Below are 19,908 nucleotides of genomic sequence, written 5' to 3'. Positions count from 1 at the left end.
TAATAAACACCAAAAATGAAAGAAATCTATGCATAAATAATGGAATTCACTTCTCAGCAATTAGCCACCCCTTAGCAGTATATTCGTATGGTTGTATTCTCATTTTTTTGGTCTCATTTGATAGAATGGAAGATATATTACAGAAATAGATATGATTTTGATGCTTTCACAACGAAAAGTACCTTGAAACTGAGCTCAACGTAGGAGAAATGGTCCATTGCTTGGCTATGTTTAAGAGTAAACAAATTACGTCACTGGCCATTCCAATATGCAGTCGTGAATGGGTTGACATTATTTATACAATTATTGCAATAAGAAATAACAGTAAGTCTTATATTTTTTGTGTGAATAAAAATTATAAATTATTTATATAATAATAATAATTTTTTTTTTCAATATATAATAATAATATATGTATAATAATAAAATGTATAATAATAATACATATATAATAACAATGTATTACATATAATAATTCTAATAATAGACAGCTTCAAAAGGCCATCATTAGATGGAAGTGTTAACCACAACAAAGAGGGAGCGGTTGTGGCCGCCTCCACCTGTTACAATGACATATTTTATTCATTCTAGAGTATATACCAGGTTTTTATGTGATTTACATTGTTTATTATTTCATATTAGAAGAACTGTGATAGATAAATAAGCTGTAGAGTTGTTGATAGCGAAATATTCAAGAAGTATGTTGTCCTGTCACCAGACAAACTCTGGTCGGCCACCGACACCGCCCATACCACTACAAGAATGACATATTTTATTCATTTTAGAGTATATATCAGATTTCTATGTTATTTATATTGTTTATTATGTCATATTAGATGAAGTGAGATGGATAAATAAGCCATAGAGTTGATATTAGCAAAATTATTGAAGTACAGAATTCCACTGGAATGGATTAATTGCATTTCAATTAATTTAAATGAGGAAAATTAACTCTGCAAACGAGCAAATCCAGTTGTGAGCAAGGTCATGGAACAGATTAAACTCGCAAGCAGAGGTTCCACTGTATATGTAAGCAGATAAAACATAGCATGGTGCATGACACTTAGAACTCTTTTACTATATTAAAATTTATTAAGTTAACTAAAAATTGCAATAATAGTAACACTAGTTATTTGGATTAATACAAAATATGATGAGATAGTACAGGTCGGCCATCACTAATCCGGCAATTAGTCATGCGGTTCCATCAGTTATCCAGCACTAATTTCGGCGAGCATAATTTCAAATTTCCAGGGTTGCCACACCAACCTGTTGCTACTGTTTGGTGGTACTACTTGCTGGATAAGTCATTCCAATTTCTTTTTCTTCATTTATTGTTATAACCTGCTTACTTAAAGCCCTAGCCATGGCTCCAACGAATAAAAGAAATGCTTCTCGTTGTGTAAAACACATACACGGTACATTGTCCATAAAAGATAAGGTGGCTTTGAAGCCACTGTCAGTTGCCATGAGCTCAGTCTTGTGATGCAGGGGAATATACTTTATTATAATGCTAATATCAACACTACCTATCACAATTAATCTAATATGTTGGAGAGTGAGCAGGGTAATGTTTAGTGAAGGGATTCAGGGAAACCGGTTATTTTCATATAGTCGGACTTGAGTCCTGGAAATGGGAAGTACAATGCCTGCACTTTAAAGGAGGGGTTTGGGATACTGGCAGTTTGGAGGGATATGTTGTGTATCTTTATACGTATATGCTTCTAAACTGTTGTATTCTGAGCACCTCTGCAAAAGCAGTGATAATGTGAGTGTGTGGTGAAAGTGTTGAATGATGATGAAAGTATTTTCTTTTTGGGGATTTTCTTTCTTTTTTGGGTCACCCTGCCTCGGTGGGAGACGATCGACTTGTTGAAAAAAAAAATATATATATATATAAAAACATGGTAAATAATCCAGAATGAATAATATTTGGCATAATACCGAGCGGTTTGATGGAGGTATGAAGATGATATGGGAAATAAGTCACTCTGTCTGACTTTTTTGGATTATCCTAGGTTCTCTACACATATGCTGCTATGTACAATAATTCTATGTAACTGTATTTGTGTATACCTGAATAAACTTACTTACTTACTTACAAGTACCATCCTCCTATCCCTGTCTTGGGGGTTTATGTTAGAGAAAACAGAGTATACAACAGGGCTAACTGTGATATACATTCGTAATGCACCATAAAACTGAAATAAAAAAACTATTTTCTCTACACAGATTATCATACATAGCAGCATATTTGTAGAGACCATAGGATAACCCAAAAAAGTCAAACAAAGTGACTTATTTCCAGTACCTGGCTTGGGCTTGCCTTATATGATTTTTGGTAAATATTTGTTTTTCTCAGTTGTGTGTTGGGCTATCTTATTGAGACTTGGGCAATGTATGATGGAAAGATGCTTCTTAAAGTACACCAAAAATGAAAGAAATTGGATGATAAATAAAGGAGTTCACCTCTCAGCCATTAGCAGCCCCTTAGCGGTATATTTTCGTATGATTGTTATTGTTGCATTTTCATTTTTTTGGTCTCATTTGACAAAATGGAAAATATATTACAGAAATAGATATGATTCTGATTGGTTTCACAAGGAAAATACTTTGAAATTGAGCTCAAAGTAGTGGAAATGTTTGATTCTTTGCCAATGTTCAAGAGTAAACAAATGACATCACCGTCCAATACGTGTCCGACTGGCCAGTCTAATACACAGTCACAAATGGGTTGACTTTTATACAATTATTATAATAATGCAGTAGTCTGCATAAGTCAATCTTCTATTTTTTTGTGTCAATAAAAATTAAAAATGGAAAGCAAGAGTAATATAAGAGAGGCCTGGAGACTTGACTAATGAACAGAGAAAATGTTATTTTAGTGCCAGGAATGTCTGCACTGTTTATTCTGGATCCTATTTTGAAATTGGCATATTTAGAAATTTGTGTGAAATTGGCCAAATTGCCAATTTCTGACCACTTTACTGGGTAGTTGAAACAGGTGAGTGGGCAGTTTCTTGTACTCAGTCGACAGAATAGAAGTATATACAAATATAGTTGCAAGAACCCTTGCAAGATTTGTTCTTGCAAAAGTTGCACTGAGGTGAAGGTTCAGTGCAATGCTTGTATAAACCTTGCTGAATTTAAAAATCACTACAGAAGGAATACTAGCAAAATAGCTACACAAGTTTGGTAGACTGGAACAATGGAATGGGCCAAAAATAGGGCGTAAATTGGGTAATCCAGCAAAGTCAGTAATCCAGCACCGTACAGGTCCCAATGATGCCGGATTAGTGATGGCCGACCTGTATAAGTTTATCTAGTAATATATGGGAGTTGAAAGAAAGCCAGAACAAGAACAGGGATAGAATTGGATGAAAAACAGTTTCAGGATTTGTTTGACACAGTAAATTGCTGTCAGCATAACATTAAGGTAAGGAGGTGCTTTTTAACAGTATTTTTAAAGTGCTGGGCAGACAAGGAATTTCTGCATCACAGTGCAACACATAGAACATATGATATACACAAAAATGAAAGCAACAGTAGGATTCCAAGTAAATCATTGTATTATCAAGAAATGTTGGCCACAAAAAGAACTAGTTTCCTTTAGAATGATTAAAATTTGTGAAAGTCATGAAACACATGAAAAGGAATGTACTAAACTCTCACATTATGTGCTATTTTTATGTAAATAAATGAGCACCCATTATAACCAGCTTCTACATACACATTAAGCAGGCCTCTCCTCTGACAAGTCGTTGCAAGAGTATACAAACTTCAAGTTTATGAATTTCTGGCGAATAATAAGGGATTTGACTTTTAGAAAGATATTTCAAAATTCAATGACAAGTTTCTTTCTGGTTTTTCATAATTATCCTTTTCAATTAACATCAAGCACTTACCTTGCGCAAGAGATCTCTGGCATAATAGTCTAAATCAAATTCAACCACAAGTTCTTGAGAGGCATCAACATTGCTGTGATATCTGTCTAGCTGATACCTCAGGATTCTGGTAATATTCTGGATCTGAAAAAATCAAATAAAGAGTTAATCAGATATCATACCAAAAAAAATGTAAAGCATATTCAAAATGTTTATATTCTAAAGCCAATTTATACATATACTGAATGTATGTAAAAGGCAACTACTTTATATATGTAGTCCTTTCAAGGTACCCTGAATTTCCCTTAGATCAAACCTTATTACCTCATGTTTCCCATAAATAATAACAACAGTAATTAATAACAACAACAATAATAATATAGGTAGTAAGCTGGTAGACAGCAACCACTCAGGGAGGTACTACCGTCCTGCCAAGCGAGTGTAAAACGAAAGCCTGTAATTGTTTTACATGATGGTAGGATTGCTGGTGTCCATTTTTCTACATGTTGGTAGGATTGCTGGTGTCCATTTTTCTGTCTCATGAACATGCAAGGTTTCAGGTACGTCTTGCTACTTCTACTTACACTTAAGTCACACTACTCATACATGTACAAGCATATACAAGTAAATAAGCATGTACAAGTATATACACACCTCTCTGGGTTTTCTTCTATTTTCTTACTAGTTCTTGTTCTTGTTTATTTCCTCTTACCTCCATGGGGAAGTGGAACAGAATTCTTACTCTGTAAGCCATGTGTGTTGTAAGAGGCGACTGAAATGCCAGGAGCAAGGGGCTAGTAACCCCTTCTCCTGTATAAACTACTAAATTTAAAAAGAGAGACTTTCGTTTTTCTTTTTGGGCCACCCTGCCTTGGTGGGATATGGCCGGTTTGTTGAATAAAAAAATAATAATAATAAGTCAAGCAGTAAACCCAAAGGTGTTGTAGCAAGATAAAAATTTTCTCAACAACAGTCACAAGTCACTTCTCCACATAATCAAATAATTAATGCAATATGAAAAAATGTGCATCATCTTTTTCATGAAGAAAATTATGAACAGTACACATTCCATAAAAATATACAAAGTGGTAATATGCAGAGAAGGGGAATCATGGAATCCCATCCCTTGCTTGTAGAAGCCCACTGAATATACATTTCTCTTATTTAGATTTACTCATAATTTTACTCTCCATAAACTATTAGTTTAACCTGTATTACAATTCCTAAGTTGTGGGTATCCAGATACCTAGCAAAAAAAAAAAAAAAAAATTGCAGCAAATCATCTATAATACCTCTCTGACCATGGGCCAAGGGGCTGGTATATAGCCTGTTACATTAATGGAAGTAGCAGCTCTAATCATTTCTTCTACTTCATCAAGCAGTATGTTGACACAGCCATCTTCACATGCTGCAATACAAAGAATATGTTTATGTAACTTTTGGTAAATAAAAAACACATGAAAAAAATTGTTTTCATTATGTTCAATAACACAAAAATTCTTCCATATAGTATCAGCAATCTTTTTTTTTTTTAACACACTGGCCATCTCCCACTAAGGTAGGGTGACCCAAACAAAGAAACACTTTCACCATCATTCACACTTATCACTGTCTTGCCAGAGGCATGCTTATACTATAGTTTAGATACCCCTCCAAACTGCAAATATTCTCACCTTTCCTTCAGAGTGCTGGCACTGTATTTCCCACTTTCAGGAGTTTAAGTCTGGCTAAATGCTCTCCCTAAATCCTTTCACAAAATGTTACCATACTCACACTCCAACAGCCTGTCAAGTCCCAAAAACCATTTGCCTCCACTTACTCCTAAAACAAACACACACACACACACACACACACACACACACACACACACAGGGAGGCAGCAACGAGTCATGGTACGTGAAGAGGTATCACAGTAAGCGCCTGTTACGAGCGGGGTCCCACAGGGGTCAGTTCTAGGACCAGTGCTATTTTTGATATATGTGAACGACATGATGGAAGGAATAGACTCTGAGGTGTCCCTGTTCGCAGATGACGTGAAGTTGATGAGAAGAATTAAATCGGACGAGGATGAGGCAGGACTGCAAAGAGACCTGGACAGGCTGGACATGTGGTCCAGCAACTGGCTTCTCGAATTCAATCCAGCCAAATGCAAAGTCATGAAGATTGGGGAGGGGCAAAGAAGACCGCAGACAGAGTATAGGCTAGGTGGACAAAGACTACAGACCTCACTCAGGGAGAAAGACCTTGGGGTGACCATAACACCGAGCACATCACCGGAGGCACACATCAACCAAATAACCGCTGCAGCATACGGGTGCCTGGCAAACCTGAGAATAGAGTTCCGATACCTTAATAAGGAATCGTTCAAGACACTGTACACTGTGTATGTTAGGCCCATACTGGAGTATGCAGCACCAGTCTGGAACCCACACCTGGTCAAGCACGTCAAGAAGTTAGAGAAAGTACAAAGGTTTGCAACAAGGCTAGTCCCAGAGCTCAAGGGAATGTCGTACGAGGAAAGGTTAAGGGAAATCGGACTGACGACACTGGAGGACAGAAGGGTCAGGGGAGACATGATAATGACATACAAGATACTGTGGGGAATAGACAAGGTGGACAGAGATAGGATGTTCCAGAGAGGGGACACAGGGACAAGGGGTCACAACTGGAAGCTGAAGACTCAGACGAGTCACAGGGACGTTAGGAAGTATTTCTTCAGTCATAGAGTTGTCAGCAAGTGGAATAGCCTAGCAAGTGAAGTAGTGGAGGCAGGAACCATACATAGTTTTAAGAAGAGGTATGACAAAGCTCAGGAAGCAGAGAGAGAGAGGATCCAGTAGCGATCAGTGAAGAGGCGGGGCCAGGAGCTGAGTCTCGACCCCTGCAACCACAATTAGGTGAGTACAATTAGGTGAGTACACACACACACACACACACACACACACACACACACACACACACACACACACACACACACACACACACACACACACACACACACACTCACACTCTCACACTCTCACACTCTCACACTCTCACACTCTCACACTCTCACACTCACACACTCACACACTCACACACTCACACACTCACACACTCACACTCTCACACTCACACACTCACACACTCACACACTCACACACTCACACTCTCTCCTGCTAGATGTTCAAGTCCCTAAACACACAAAACCTACTTTACCCCCTCCCTCCAACCTTTCCTAGGGTGACCCCTACCCTGCCTTCCCTCCACTATGGATTTATACACCCTCCAAGTCATCCTATTTTACTCCATCCCCTCTAAATGTCCAAACCACATCAACAACCTTTCCTCAGCCCTCTGGATAATACTCTTAGTAACCCCACACCTCCTAATCACCAAACTATGAATTCTCTGCATAATATTTACACCACACATTGCCCTCAGACACAAGATCTTCACTGTCTCCAGCCTCCACCTCACTGCAACATTCACAACTCATGCTTCAAACCCATATAAGAGAATTGGTACCACTATACTCTCATACATTTCCCTTTTTGCCTCCATGGATAATGTTCTCTCTCCAAAGATGTCTCAATACACCACCTGCTTTTTCCTCATCAATTCTATGGTCTACCTTATCTTTCATTTACCATCCACTGACAAATACACTCCCAAACATCTGAACACATTCACTTCCTCCATACTCCCTCCCTCCAATCTGATATCCAATCTTTCATTACTTAAATCATTTGCTACCCCTCACCATCTTGCTCTTTCTTATTTTTTTTTTTATTATCACACTGGCCGATTCCCACCAAGGCAGGGTGGCCCAAAAAAGAAAAACTTTCACCATCATTCACTCCATCACTGTCTTGCCAGAAGGGTGCTTTACACTACAGTTTTTAAACTGCAACATTAACACCCCCCTTATGTTCACTTTTAATTTCCTTCTTTTCATACCCTTCCAAATTTGTCTACCAGCCTTTGCAACTTTTATTCAGAGTGTCATTAGCATAAAGCAACTGTGGCAACTTCCATTTTGTATTAGATTCTGCATATTAGGGAAGAAGGGTTAAGTTTGCTATTGTAATATTATACTTACCATATTGTAATATACTTACCATCTGTTCACAACTAACCCACAAATTAAAGATAAATCTTTAAAGCCTTGTAAACCATTCTGGACTAAAACCAAGTCCAAGACAGACCAGAATATCACCAAAAGATTTATCTTCAATTTGTGGACTAGCTGTGAAATGTTCCAGGCACAGTATTTTGACTTTTGTTCTTGGAGGAACACTATAAAAATCACTCTTACTAGACATTGGAATACAATATTACCAGAGTTTGATACTACCCAAAAAGTTATCACAGGTATTTCATGATATAAATTCACAAAAATTTATGGATTTTATTTTTTTCCATAGTAAATTTCTCAAATTAAATGATGCCTTTTGGAATTATGATGATTTTTTTATTCAGAATATAATGCCTCAGAATTTCAGTGTCACTTTACTTACACTTGCAGCCTGTTGCAGAGGTGACATGCCTTGGTGCACACTGAGAGCAATCTCGTCCAGTGATTCCTTTTTTGCAAGTGCATACTCCATCTTGGTCACATCCTTCACGAACACTACCAAATGGATCACAACCACAAGGCTGACAATACCCACCATGCTGTGATGGCCGACCATAATAACCATAGTCACATCTAATGAAGAGATTTTTTATTGTTTATTCACACCCTGCAGATTACTGTATATACAGTGAACCCCCGACTTACGAAGGCCTCATCTTACGATAAATCGACTTAGGAAGCGTTTCAGTGTAAAAAAATTTCCCCAACCTATGAAAAAAAACTCGACTTGCATCATTCGTCCCGAACGCTGTCCGTCTGGCCAGAGCGCCTCAGCTCAGCTAGTGCCATTGTTTACAAGCTAGGGCAGATGGTTGCAAACACACATTCGATAAATTTTGTATTACTCCATTGTTTTTAGTACTCGTAACTGCTAAATAAGCCACTATGGGCCCAAAGAAAGCTTCTAGTGCCAACCCTGTGGTAAAAAGGGTGAGAAATACTATCGTACCACAGTCAGCTGCTGCTGCACCACTGTCAGCTGTTGCTGCACCACCATCAGCTGTTACTGCACCACGGTCAGCTGCTGCTGTACCACGGTCAGCTGTTGCTGCTGTACCACAGTCAGCTGCTGCTGCTGTACCATGGTCAGCTGCTGCTGCTGCTGTACCATGGTCAGCTGCTGCTGCTGCTGTACCACGGTCAGCTGTTGCTGCACCACCGTCTGCTGTTGCTGCACCACGGTCAGCTGCTGCTGTACCATGGTCAGCTGCTGCTGCTGCTGTACCATAGTCAGCTGCTGCTGCTGCTGTACCACGGTCAGCTGCTGCTGCACCACCGTCAGCTGTTGCTGCACCACCGTCAGCTGTACTACTTGAAGATGTGGGGAGACTGTTGTTGGCGTGACTTAACGAGAAACAATTACCGAGAAACAATTAGCCCCAGAGGGTTAGCCACCCAGAATAACCCAAGAAAGTCAGTGTGTCATCGAGGACTGTCTAATTTATTTTCATTGGGGTCCTTAATCTTCTCCCCCAGGATGCGACACACACTACTCAACTAACACCCAGGTGACCAGGAAAAAATGCCTGGAACTAGTGCTCATACTGGTGAATTTAAGGCCAGCAAAGGTTGGTTTGAGAGATTTAAGAATAATAGTGGCATACACAATGTGATAAGGCATGGTGAAGCTGAAAAATTCCAACTCCAACAAGTGTTTAATTGTGACGAAACAGGCCTGTTCTGGAAGAAAATGCCAAACAGGACCTACATTACTCAGAAGGAAAAGGCACTCCCAGGACATAAGCCTATGAAAGACAGGCTAACTCTTATGTTTTCTTGTAATGCTAGTGGGGATTGCAAACTGAAGCCTTTACTCATGTATCACTCTGAAAATCCCAGTGTGTTCAAGAAAAACAGTGTCTCATCACTACATCTTCAATAAAGGTGTGTCATTTATTCTTCATATAGTATAGTATACTGTGCATGTATCCTTCTTTTTGTGTGTAGGAAAATGTATATTTTATGTGGTAAAAATTTTTTTTCATACTTTTGGGTGTCTGGAATGGATTAATAGGATTTCCATTATTTCTTATGGGGAAAATTAATTCAACTTACAATAATTTCGTCTAATGATGAGCTCTCTGGAATGGATTAATATCGTAAGTCGAGGGTCCGCTGTATTTGCAAAAATAATGAAAATCAAGTTTTACTTGCTTGGAATATAAACCAACTTTCTGTGGGGCTTGCACAACTGGCCCAGTTTATTTAATTAAAAATACTTTAAATTGAGAGTAACACTTAAAAAACAGTATATCCTTTAATTTTACCTATCGCACTTATCACCATTGTAGCCAGTCCGGCAGTGACATATGTAACCAGCATATCGATCAGCTTGGCATGTCTCGGCAAAATTTTGTTCCAGTGAAGGGCATGCACAGGGCTTGCATTGTCCCACAGCAGGGTTACCATAGTAACCAGTCACACAAACTTCACAATGATCTCCCATTGTATTGTCTCGGCAGTTCTGAAAAAGACGAGAATTAACAGTTATTATATTGGCCGATGAATGCGATGAATTACACTAGTCTAAACCTTGTGTGTAATTACCTATTTAAGTCTGGAACAAGGCACTCTAGCTCCTGGTCATGCCTCTTAATTTTTGATCATCTGACACGAAATAACCCTTATGAACTCATATATGGAGTATGCTTCCTGTGTCATTGTTCAGTTCATTCCATGTCTTTACCACTATTACACTGGAAATGTTTAATATTCTTGTGGCTTATATGGAGGTGTAATTTCCAACCCTCTCCTTGCTATATCCCTACTGTGAAAAGTCTATGACTCTTAAGTATTTTATGTTACGATCACATCCTCCCTTGTTCTTTGCTACACTAGTGACATAAGGCTGAGTTCATGGATTCATTTTTTGGGGGGCTAAATTCTTTCATATATAGTACATTTTTTTTTTAATACATCAGCCGCATCCCACCAATGCAAGGAGATCTAAAAAATAATGAAAGTTTCTCTTTTTAACTTTAGTAATGTATACAGGAGAAGGGGTTACCAGCCCCTTGCTCCCGGCATTTTAGTCACCTCTTACGACATGCATGGCTTATGGAGGAAGAATTCTGTTCCACTTCCCCATGGAGACAAAAGGAAATAAACAAGAACAAGAATTAGTAAGAAAATAGGAGAAAACCCAGAGGGGTGCGTATATATATGCTAGTATGTGTAGTGTGACCTAAGTGTAAGTAGAAGTAGCAAGGTGTACCTGAAATCTTGCATTTAGTACATACATACATACATATATTTCTCCATGGGGAAGTGGAAAAGAATCCTTCCTCCATAAGCCATGCAATGTCATAAAAGGCAACAAAAAATGCCAATAGCAAGGGACTAGTAACTCTTTCTCCTGTATAAATTACTAAAGGTAAAAAAGGAAAATTATTATTTCTTCTTTTTTGGGTCATGCTGCCTCAGTGGAAGATGGCCAGTGTTAAAAATACATTTCTTTTTGCATGCATGTATATCAGTACATTTTTTTTTACATGCTGCCCATTACCCACTGAGGCAGGGCGGCCCGAAAAAGAAACACTTTCACTATCATTTACACTATCACTGTCTTGGCAGAGGAGCTCAGGTCTTGGAACTAACCTCTTAACTTTGACCTCTGAATTAGCCCATCACATTAACATCTAAAATATGATTATTGACTTGTGATTACTCATTTATAATTAGAGAAGAGCTATGCTTGTGTACCCTGTCTTTAATACTGAGTGTGTCATTAAAAAAAACTGTTCCATAGATGTAACTTACACAACCTTCTCTTGGATCTCATTGTTGTTATCTATAATGCTTTGTGAAAAAGTATTTTTTTTTTTCTAGTGGCCTGATGAAAATAAATTTTCCCCATAGATTTTCTCCTATTATTTTATAAACCTATACAATCATAATTTTAATGTATTTGTGTACCTAAGTAAACACATGATTTTAAAAAATCATATGTACAGAAAGAAAAGGAGCAATGATCAAATGATGAGAGCATTTTACCTTGCATATGCCAGTTTCTGCATCACAAGTCTCAGATCGTAAATTACATCGGCACTGGCGTGACTCTCCCACCAAATCAATAATAATAGTGGACTGAATGTAGTTATTTTTATGCCAGCGATAATACCCTGAAAATATGTAAAAAGAAAAAGTCAGAAAATAAATAAAATAAATAATTTCTTTTTACTTCAACAGATGTCTCCTGCCAAGGCAGGGTGACCCAAAAAGAACACATGCACCATCATTCTTCAATTGTTGTGTTGCCAAAAGTGTGCTGATATCACAATTCAGATTACCATCTCATTGCACTATCCCCAACCCAAGCTTCAGAGTGCAGGCACTGACTTTCCTTCCTCCATGACTAAGTCCAGCTAACTGGTTTCCTTGAATCCCTTCATAAAAGTTATTTTGCTCACACTCCAACAGTACATCCAAAATCATCTTATCTCTCAATATTAACCAAATCAACCAAAACATCTGCTAATTAGTTTTATTATGTGATCTCTAGGCTTTTAATTCTGCCAATCCATAAAATATTACCACCTGAACCATTACTTGTAAGGCAGATTTTGTGTGCAATTTCAAGATTATTTTACCGAACCCTACTCCACCTTACTATCTCACATGTGTATTAAGTTTAAATAAGATTGTAAACAGTTAACCACTACTTCTTGTCTAGTTTTAATTTTTTTTTTTTTTTTCAGCAAGTCGGCCGTCTCCCACCACGGCAGGGTGACCCAAAAAAGAAAGAAAATCCCCAAAAAGAAAATACTTTCATCATCATTCAACACTTTCACCACACTCACACATTATCACTGCTTTTGCAGAGGTGCTCAGAATACAACAGTTTAGAAGCATATACGTATAAAGATACACAACATACCCCTCCAAACTGCCAATATCCCAAACCCCTCCTTTAAAGTGCAGGCATTGTACTTCCCATTTCCAGGACTCAAGTCCTACTATATGAAAATAACCGGTTTCCCTGAATCCCTTCACTAAATATTGCCCTGCTCACACTCCAACAGATCGTCAGGTCCCAAGTATCATTCGTCTCCATTCACTCCTATCTATTATCTTACTATTATCTTATCTAGTTTTAATTAGTTACTATATATTAGGATTAGTCTGCCCAAAATGCCCCAGCCTGATAGTGGCTATCTTTTACTTTAGCAAATCAAAATTGTAATTACACATTGTAACCTTTACAAATAAATTTTACTTTACTTTACTTGTCTCTATTCACTTCTATTTAACACACTCACACAAGCCTGTTGAATGCTAAAGTCCCTAAAACTCATCACCAATCATTCCTACAATGACCTCTACCCCTCCAACCTTCCATCCCAGATTTATACACCCTCGTATAAGATAAGATTTTCTTCGGATTTTTAACCCTGGAGGGTTAGCCACCCAGGATAACCCTAGAAAGTCAGTGTGTCATCGAGGACTGTCTAACTTATTTCCATTGGGGTCCTTAATCTTGTCCCCCAGGATGTGACCCACATCAGTCAACTAACACCCAGGTACCTATTTGCTGCCAGGTGAACAGGACAACAGGTGTAAGGAAATGCGTCGAAATGTTTCCACCCGCCGGGAATCGAACCCGGGCCCTCCGTGTGTGAAGCGAGAGCTTTAGCCACCAGGCCACCGGTGGTCCTTTTCATCCTCTCCATATATCCCAACCACCTCAACAGCTCCTCCTTAGCCCTCTGAATTATGCCCTTGGTAACCCCATACTGCCTCTTAATTTCTATGTTCCTAACCTTCTGCGTAACATTCACACCAAATATTACTCTCAAACATGACATTTCCACTGCCTCTCTAATCTCCTTTTTTCTGCAATGTTCAAAGCCCATTCCTTATACCCCATACCTGTCTGATTACAATGGCTTTATCTTTCTTTCATTAGTTAAAATATAATATAATTTTTCTATCATTTCATTTTCTTAAATTATAAAAATGTAGAGTAACCATTTTGTACATCAACTTCAAGATTATTATTCTTATAAACCTCCACCTTGACTGCCTCACATTAGTATTAAGATAAAATAAAGATTTATTAAAAAGTTAACCACTCTTATCAAGTCTAGACTTAAGTAGTTATTACGTACTAGGATAAGTCTGCCCAAAATGCCTCGGCATGATAGTGGCTTTCTTTGTACTTTTTTTTTTTTTTTCAACAAGTCGGCCATCTCCCACCGAGGCAGGGTGACCCAAAATCAAAATTGTAAATACACACTGTAACCTTGCAAAGAAATAAAATCTTTATCTTTTATCTTAATCAAGCAATTCAGTATATATAATGCAGTTAAATTTGAAAGGGTGAATAATACATAAATAGTATTACAATTGTACAGAAAAAGTGACAGGAATAAGTAGAGAGAATAATGAGGTAAGAATAATGTAAAACAAAAACAGAAGGATGAACAGCACAGAAAGAGAGGGTAATGGATAATGGAATGAAAAATACAAAATAAATTAAACTGATGATACAATTAAGATGTAAATACCAATACTGAATATTTGGAAAGCCTAATAAAATACATACCAATATTAGGATTTTGACAAGAAGTGCCTGAATAGTTTGCCGGGCAGATGCACTGTTCCACACCCAAGGCTACGCGAGATGAAACAGGAAAACCTTCTGCAGCAACATCCAGAGTCACATCTTGAAGACTACACATCAGTAATTTAGAGAAGTTTTTCATATTAGTAAGGAATGCATTACAAACTTTAATCTCAAAATTAAATATAATTAATGAAGTACTTAACAGAATAATTTAATTAAAATGAGTCCAAAAGTACTGATACAACAGTATTATCAAAAAAGTTTTTACACAGCTTTCTCGAGGTAATAATACATATGCCATTAATTATATAGGAAAAATGTAATCATATAGGTAATTTTAACCCAGGTGCCCTTAGTACCTATAAATGTATATTACTCTTTTCATATTCATGTATTTTTTATACTATGGAGACTGCCCTGAAATATGATATATAGTACACCTCCACCTTCTACCTGTTTGTGTTTAATTTTTTGTATCTATTTCCACTTTCACTCTGAAGGTTCACCACCTATCACAGTGACTACCTTTATTTTTCCATTTCTATCTATTCAGTTTCAATAGTTTGAATTTCACCCTGCCATCTCACTCTCCAACCACCTATTTTTTATGTTCACTTTTTTTTTCTTTTTATCACCCTATCTTGTCTCTGGATATTAACCACAGCATAAAAAAGAATACTAGTAATACTGGAGGTGTTAAGAAGAGGAACAAAAATTAGTCTGAGTGTTTTAAAATGAAGAAAAAAAAAACTGTGAAAAATAATAGCCTCATTAATGGAATACATAAAACAAATGCTAGGGGGAAAAGATATAATTACAGGTAATGCATCACTAACTTAATACTTACGATGCAGATGTTGCATCTGCAGCATCAGTTGCACGTATGAGAATGTGCTGGATGTTTTGTAAAGCAATCATCATCATTTCACGAGTAACTTTCTGTGGTTTGTTTTTCAACCGCCAATAATCCTCACGTAACCTGAAGTTATATTTCATAATTATTAATATTTTTAAAATGGAAATGAATTTAAAGGTGTTTTTATGCCTCCTATTTACATATTTCACAAAAAGACTTAAAGGACAAGTTTTGCTTTTTATTCAGCAACTAGCTCCTCACTAATGACACATGACTGTTAATCTTTCATTCATTAGGTAACCTCATGAATCCTGCCAACAGAACATCCACTTGAGACTGCAGGTTCCAGTTTGTCTCTCTTTTGTTTCCCCTTTGTCTGCTAACACATGTGGTACATACTTTCCAATTACTGGTGTAGCTCTTAATAATCCTGAGGTTTGGCATACAGCATTTCTTAAAAATATGAAGGGATTCAGGGGAAACTGATTAGCCAGATTTGAGTCCTTGAAATGAGAAAGACAATGCATTCACCCTGAAGGAGAGACTGGGATGTCACAGTCAAAGGGTAATCTGAAATGTGATGTCATCACACTTCTGGCAAGATAGTGATTGAAATAATAATAATAATAAATGTGTTTCTTTTGGCCACCCTACCTTGGCAGGACAAAACCCATGAGGTAAAAAAAAAAAAAAATTGCACAAGAGCAAAACCCCCAAGTAAAAATTACATCACACAGTACAGTATCTGAACCTGCTATGATTTATGAGTACTGTGCCTGTACATGTACTTTTTTTTTCAACAAACCGGCCGCATCCCACCAAGGCAGGGTGGCCCAAAAAGAAAAACGAAAGTTTCTCTTTTTAAATTTAGTAATTTATACAGAAGGGGTTACTAGCCCCTTGCACCCGGCATTTTAGTCGCCTCTTACAACACGCATGGCTTACAGAGGAAGAATTCTGTTCCACTTCCCCTCCATTTTCTTCACCTCCATACTGCATTTCCTTTTCAGTAAATAATGCCTCACATTTTTTCCACTTTTTTCACCCTTTCTATTTTTTTGTGTCCCTTCCTATTCTATCATTTATGCATGTTCATTTCCAAGCATTCTTTGTGTCAAGTACAACTAAATGATAACCAGACCAGCACGAGGAATGTTTCAAATCCAACTTCAGATTTTTTAATACACGATATGCTTACACTGGTTTACTACTTTGTGAATATGATGGTACATGAAGGTACCTAAAAAATTGTGGAATGCACAAGAATAGAGATTTTTGAGAGGTAAGTCATCAAATATATAGACAAGAGATATGAAGCACTTCCTTTTATCTTGGCAGTTTGTTCTAATGCATGATGCAAAGACAACCAGTCCTTAAAGATTTTTTTTTTTTTTTAACAAGTCAACAGTCTCCCACTGAGGCAGGGTGACCTAAAAAGATAGAAAATCCCCAAAAAGAAAATACTTTCATCATCATTCAACACTTTCACCTCACTCACACATAATCACTATTTTTGCAGAGGTGCTCAGAACACAACAGTTTAGAAGCATATATGTATAAAGATACGTACACAACATATCCCTCCAAACTGCTAATATCCCGAACCCCTCCTTTAGGGTGCAGGCATTGTACTTCCCATTTCCAGGACTCAAGTCTGGCTATACAAAAATAACCGGTTTCCCTGAATCCCTTCACTAAATATTACCCTGCTCACACTCCAACAGATCGTCAGGTCCCAAATACCATTCGTCTCCATTCACTCCTATCGAACACGCTCATGCAAGCTTGCTGGAAGTCCAAGCCCCTCGCCCACAAAACCTCCTTTACCCCTTCCTTTCAACATTTTTGAGGACGACCCCTACCCCGCCTTCCTTCCCCTACAGATTTATACACTCTCCACGTCATTCTACTTTGATCCATTCTCTCTAAATGACCAAACCACCTCAACAATCCCTCTTCAGCCCTCTGACTAATATTTTTATTAACTCCACACCTTCTCCTAATTTCCACACTCCGAATTTTCTGCATAATATTTACACTACACATTGCCCTTAGACAGGACATCTCCACTGCCTCCAACCACCTGCTTGCTGCTGCATTCACAACCCAAGCTTCACACCCATATAAGAGTGTTGGTACTACTATACTTTCATACATTCCCTTCTTTGCCTCCATAGATAACGTTTTTTGTCTCCACATATACCTCAATGCATTACTCACCTTTTTTCCCCTCATCAATTCTATGATTAACCTCATCCTTCATAAATCCATCTGCCGACAAGTCAACTCCCAAGTATCTGAAAACTTTCACTTCTTCCATACTCCTCCTCCCCAATTTAATATCCAATTTTTCTTTATCTAAATCATTTGATACCCTCATCACCTTACTCTTTTCTATGTTCACTTTCAACTTTCTACCTTTACACACACTCCCAAACTCATCCACTAACCTTTGCAATTTTTCTTTAGAATCTCCCATAAGCATAAGATATATTTTTTTTTATTATCACACTGGCCGATTCCCACCAGGGCAGGGTGGCCCGAAAAAGAAAAACTTTCACCATCATTCACTCCATCACTGTCTTGCCAGAAGGGTGCTTTACACTACAGTTTTTAAACTGCAACATTAATACCCCCTCCTTCAGAGTGCAGGCACTGTACTTCCCATCTCCAGGACTCAAGTCCGGCCTGCCGGTTTCCCTGAGCCCCTTCATAAATGTTACTTTGCTCACACTCCAACAGCACATCAAGTATTAAAAACCATTTGTCTCCATTCACTCCTATCAAACACGCTCATGCATGCCTGCTGGAAGTCCAAGCCCCTCGCACACAAAACCTCCTTTACCCCCTCCCTCCAACCTTTCCTAGGCTGACCCCTACCCCGCCTTCCTTCCACTACAGACTGATACACTCTTGAAGTCATTCTGTTTCGCTCCATTCTCTCTACATGTCCGAACCACCTCAACAACCCTTCCTCAGCCCTCTGGACAACAGTTTTGGTAATCTCGCACCTCCTCCTAAATTCCAAACTACGAATTCTCTGCATTATATTCACACCACACATTGCCCTCAGACATGACATCTCCACTGCCTCCAGCCTTCTCCTTGCTGCAACATTCATCACCCATGCTTCACACCCATATAAGAGCGTTGGTAAAACTATACTCTCATACATGACATCTCCACTGCCTCCAGCCTTCTCCTCGCTGCAACATTCATCACCCATGCTTCACACCCATATAAGAGCGTTGGTAAAACTATACTCTCATACATTCCCCTCTTTGCCTCCAAGGACAAAGTTCTTTGTCTCCACAGACTCCTAAGTGCACCACTCACCCTTTTCCCCTCATCTATTCTATGATTCACCTCATCTTTCATAGACCCATCCGCTGACACGTCCACTCCCAAATATCTGAATACATTCACCACCTCCATACTCTCTCCCTCCAATCTGATATCCAATCTTTCATCACCTAATCTTTTTGTTATCCTCATAACCTTACTCTTTCCTGTATTCACTTTTAATTTTCTTCTTTTGCATACCCTTCCAAATTCATCCACCAATCTCTGCAACTTCTCTTCATAATCTCCCAAGAGCACAGTGTCATCAGCAAAGAGCAACTGTGACAACTCCCACTTTATGTGTGATTCTTTATCTTTTAACTCCACGCCTCTTGCCAAGACCCTTGCATTTACTTCTCTTACAACCCCATCTATAAATATATTAAACAACCACGGTGACATCACACATCCTTGTCTAAGGCCTACTTTTACTGGGAAATAATTTCCCTCTTTCCCAAATACTCTAACTTGAGCCTCACTATCCTCGCAAAACTCTTCACTGCTTTCAGTAACCTACCTCCTACACCATACACCTGCCACATTGCCCCCCTATCCACCCTGTCATACGCCTTTTCCAAATCCATAAATGCCACAAAGACCTCCTTAGCCTTATCTAAATAAGATAAGATATTATGTATATATAATAAATATACTACAAAAACTATCAACAATAACCAACTTGACTTCATATTGTCCATCAGGAGATATGGCAGGGGAGTAATATTCCAACACAAGCTTCCAGTTGCCCTGCAGTGAAACCAGCGGGTAAGACTGAAGAATGTGCTCTGGAAAATTCTTGTCTCCTTCACTGTGAACTTTGAATCTTAAATAACCATTGTATGATCTGACCTGAAAAAAAATTATTAATCAATTTCTTGAGCCTTTTCCATTTTGTTTCACTCCATATCTGGTTAAAAATTCTAGTTAAACATACCCAATACTTCTATTACTATACATTCCTCTAGTTACTTGATAACCACCTGTTGTTTTCCCAATATTAATGTTTTACAGTATGTCTCATTACTTCTGTACCCGTCAAGGGTGCTATGATTCTGATAAAGGGCTTTTGGTCTAGAGAATTTGAGCTATGCTCCCCTTCCTTCGATCAAACCCAATTACCTTCCATTTATTAGACACTGTATGA

The 19,908-nt window shown here is 38.2% G+C and overlaps 1 protein-coding gene across 4 annotated transcripts in view; it reads right to left on the bottom strand.

The window, feature by feature from the left end:
* The window catches only part of wb (wing blister), a 375,780-nt gene that overhangs the window by 96,884 nt on the left and 258,988 nt on the right, over window positions 1-19,908 (bottom strand). For all 4 annotated transcript variants that reach the window (XM_070092086.1, XM_070092087.1, XM_070092088.1 and 1 more), the window contains 8 exons: window positions 19,444-19,613; window positions 15,414-15,545; window positions 14,546-14,673; window positions 11,995-12,122; window positions 10,269-10,465; window positions 8,384-8,574; window positions 5,177-5,292; window positions 3,906-4,028 (listed from right to left, as the gene is read on the bottom strand). In XM_070092086.1, the coding sequence (XP_069948187.1) occupies window positions 3,906-4,028; window positions 5,177-5,292; window positions 8,384-8,574; window positions 10,269-10,465; window positions 11,995-12,122; window positions 14,546-14,673; window positions 15,414-15,545; window positions 19,444-19,613 (1,185 nt within the window). The remainder of the gene's footprint in view (window positions 1-3,905; window positions 4,029-5,176; window positions 5,293-8,383; window positions 8,575-10,268; window positions 10,466-11,994; window positions 12,123-14,545; window positions 14,674-15,413; window positions 15,546-19,443; window positions 19,614-19,908) is intronic.

The sequence above is a fragment of the Cherax quadricarinatus genome, chromosome 38 (genome assembly GCF_038502225.1).
Source record: "Cherax quadricarinatus isolate ZL_2023a chromosome 38, ASM3850222v1, whole genome shotgun sequence".
Taxonomy (NCBI): domain Eukaryota; kingdom Metazoa; phylum Arthropoda; class Malacostraca; order Decapoda; family Parastacidae; genus Cherax; species Cherax quadricarinatus.
Note: the sequence above shows the minus strand (reverse complement) of the source record. Positions and strands in the feature narration are given on the sequence as shown.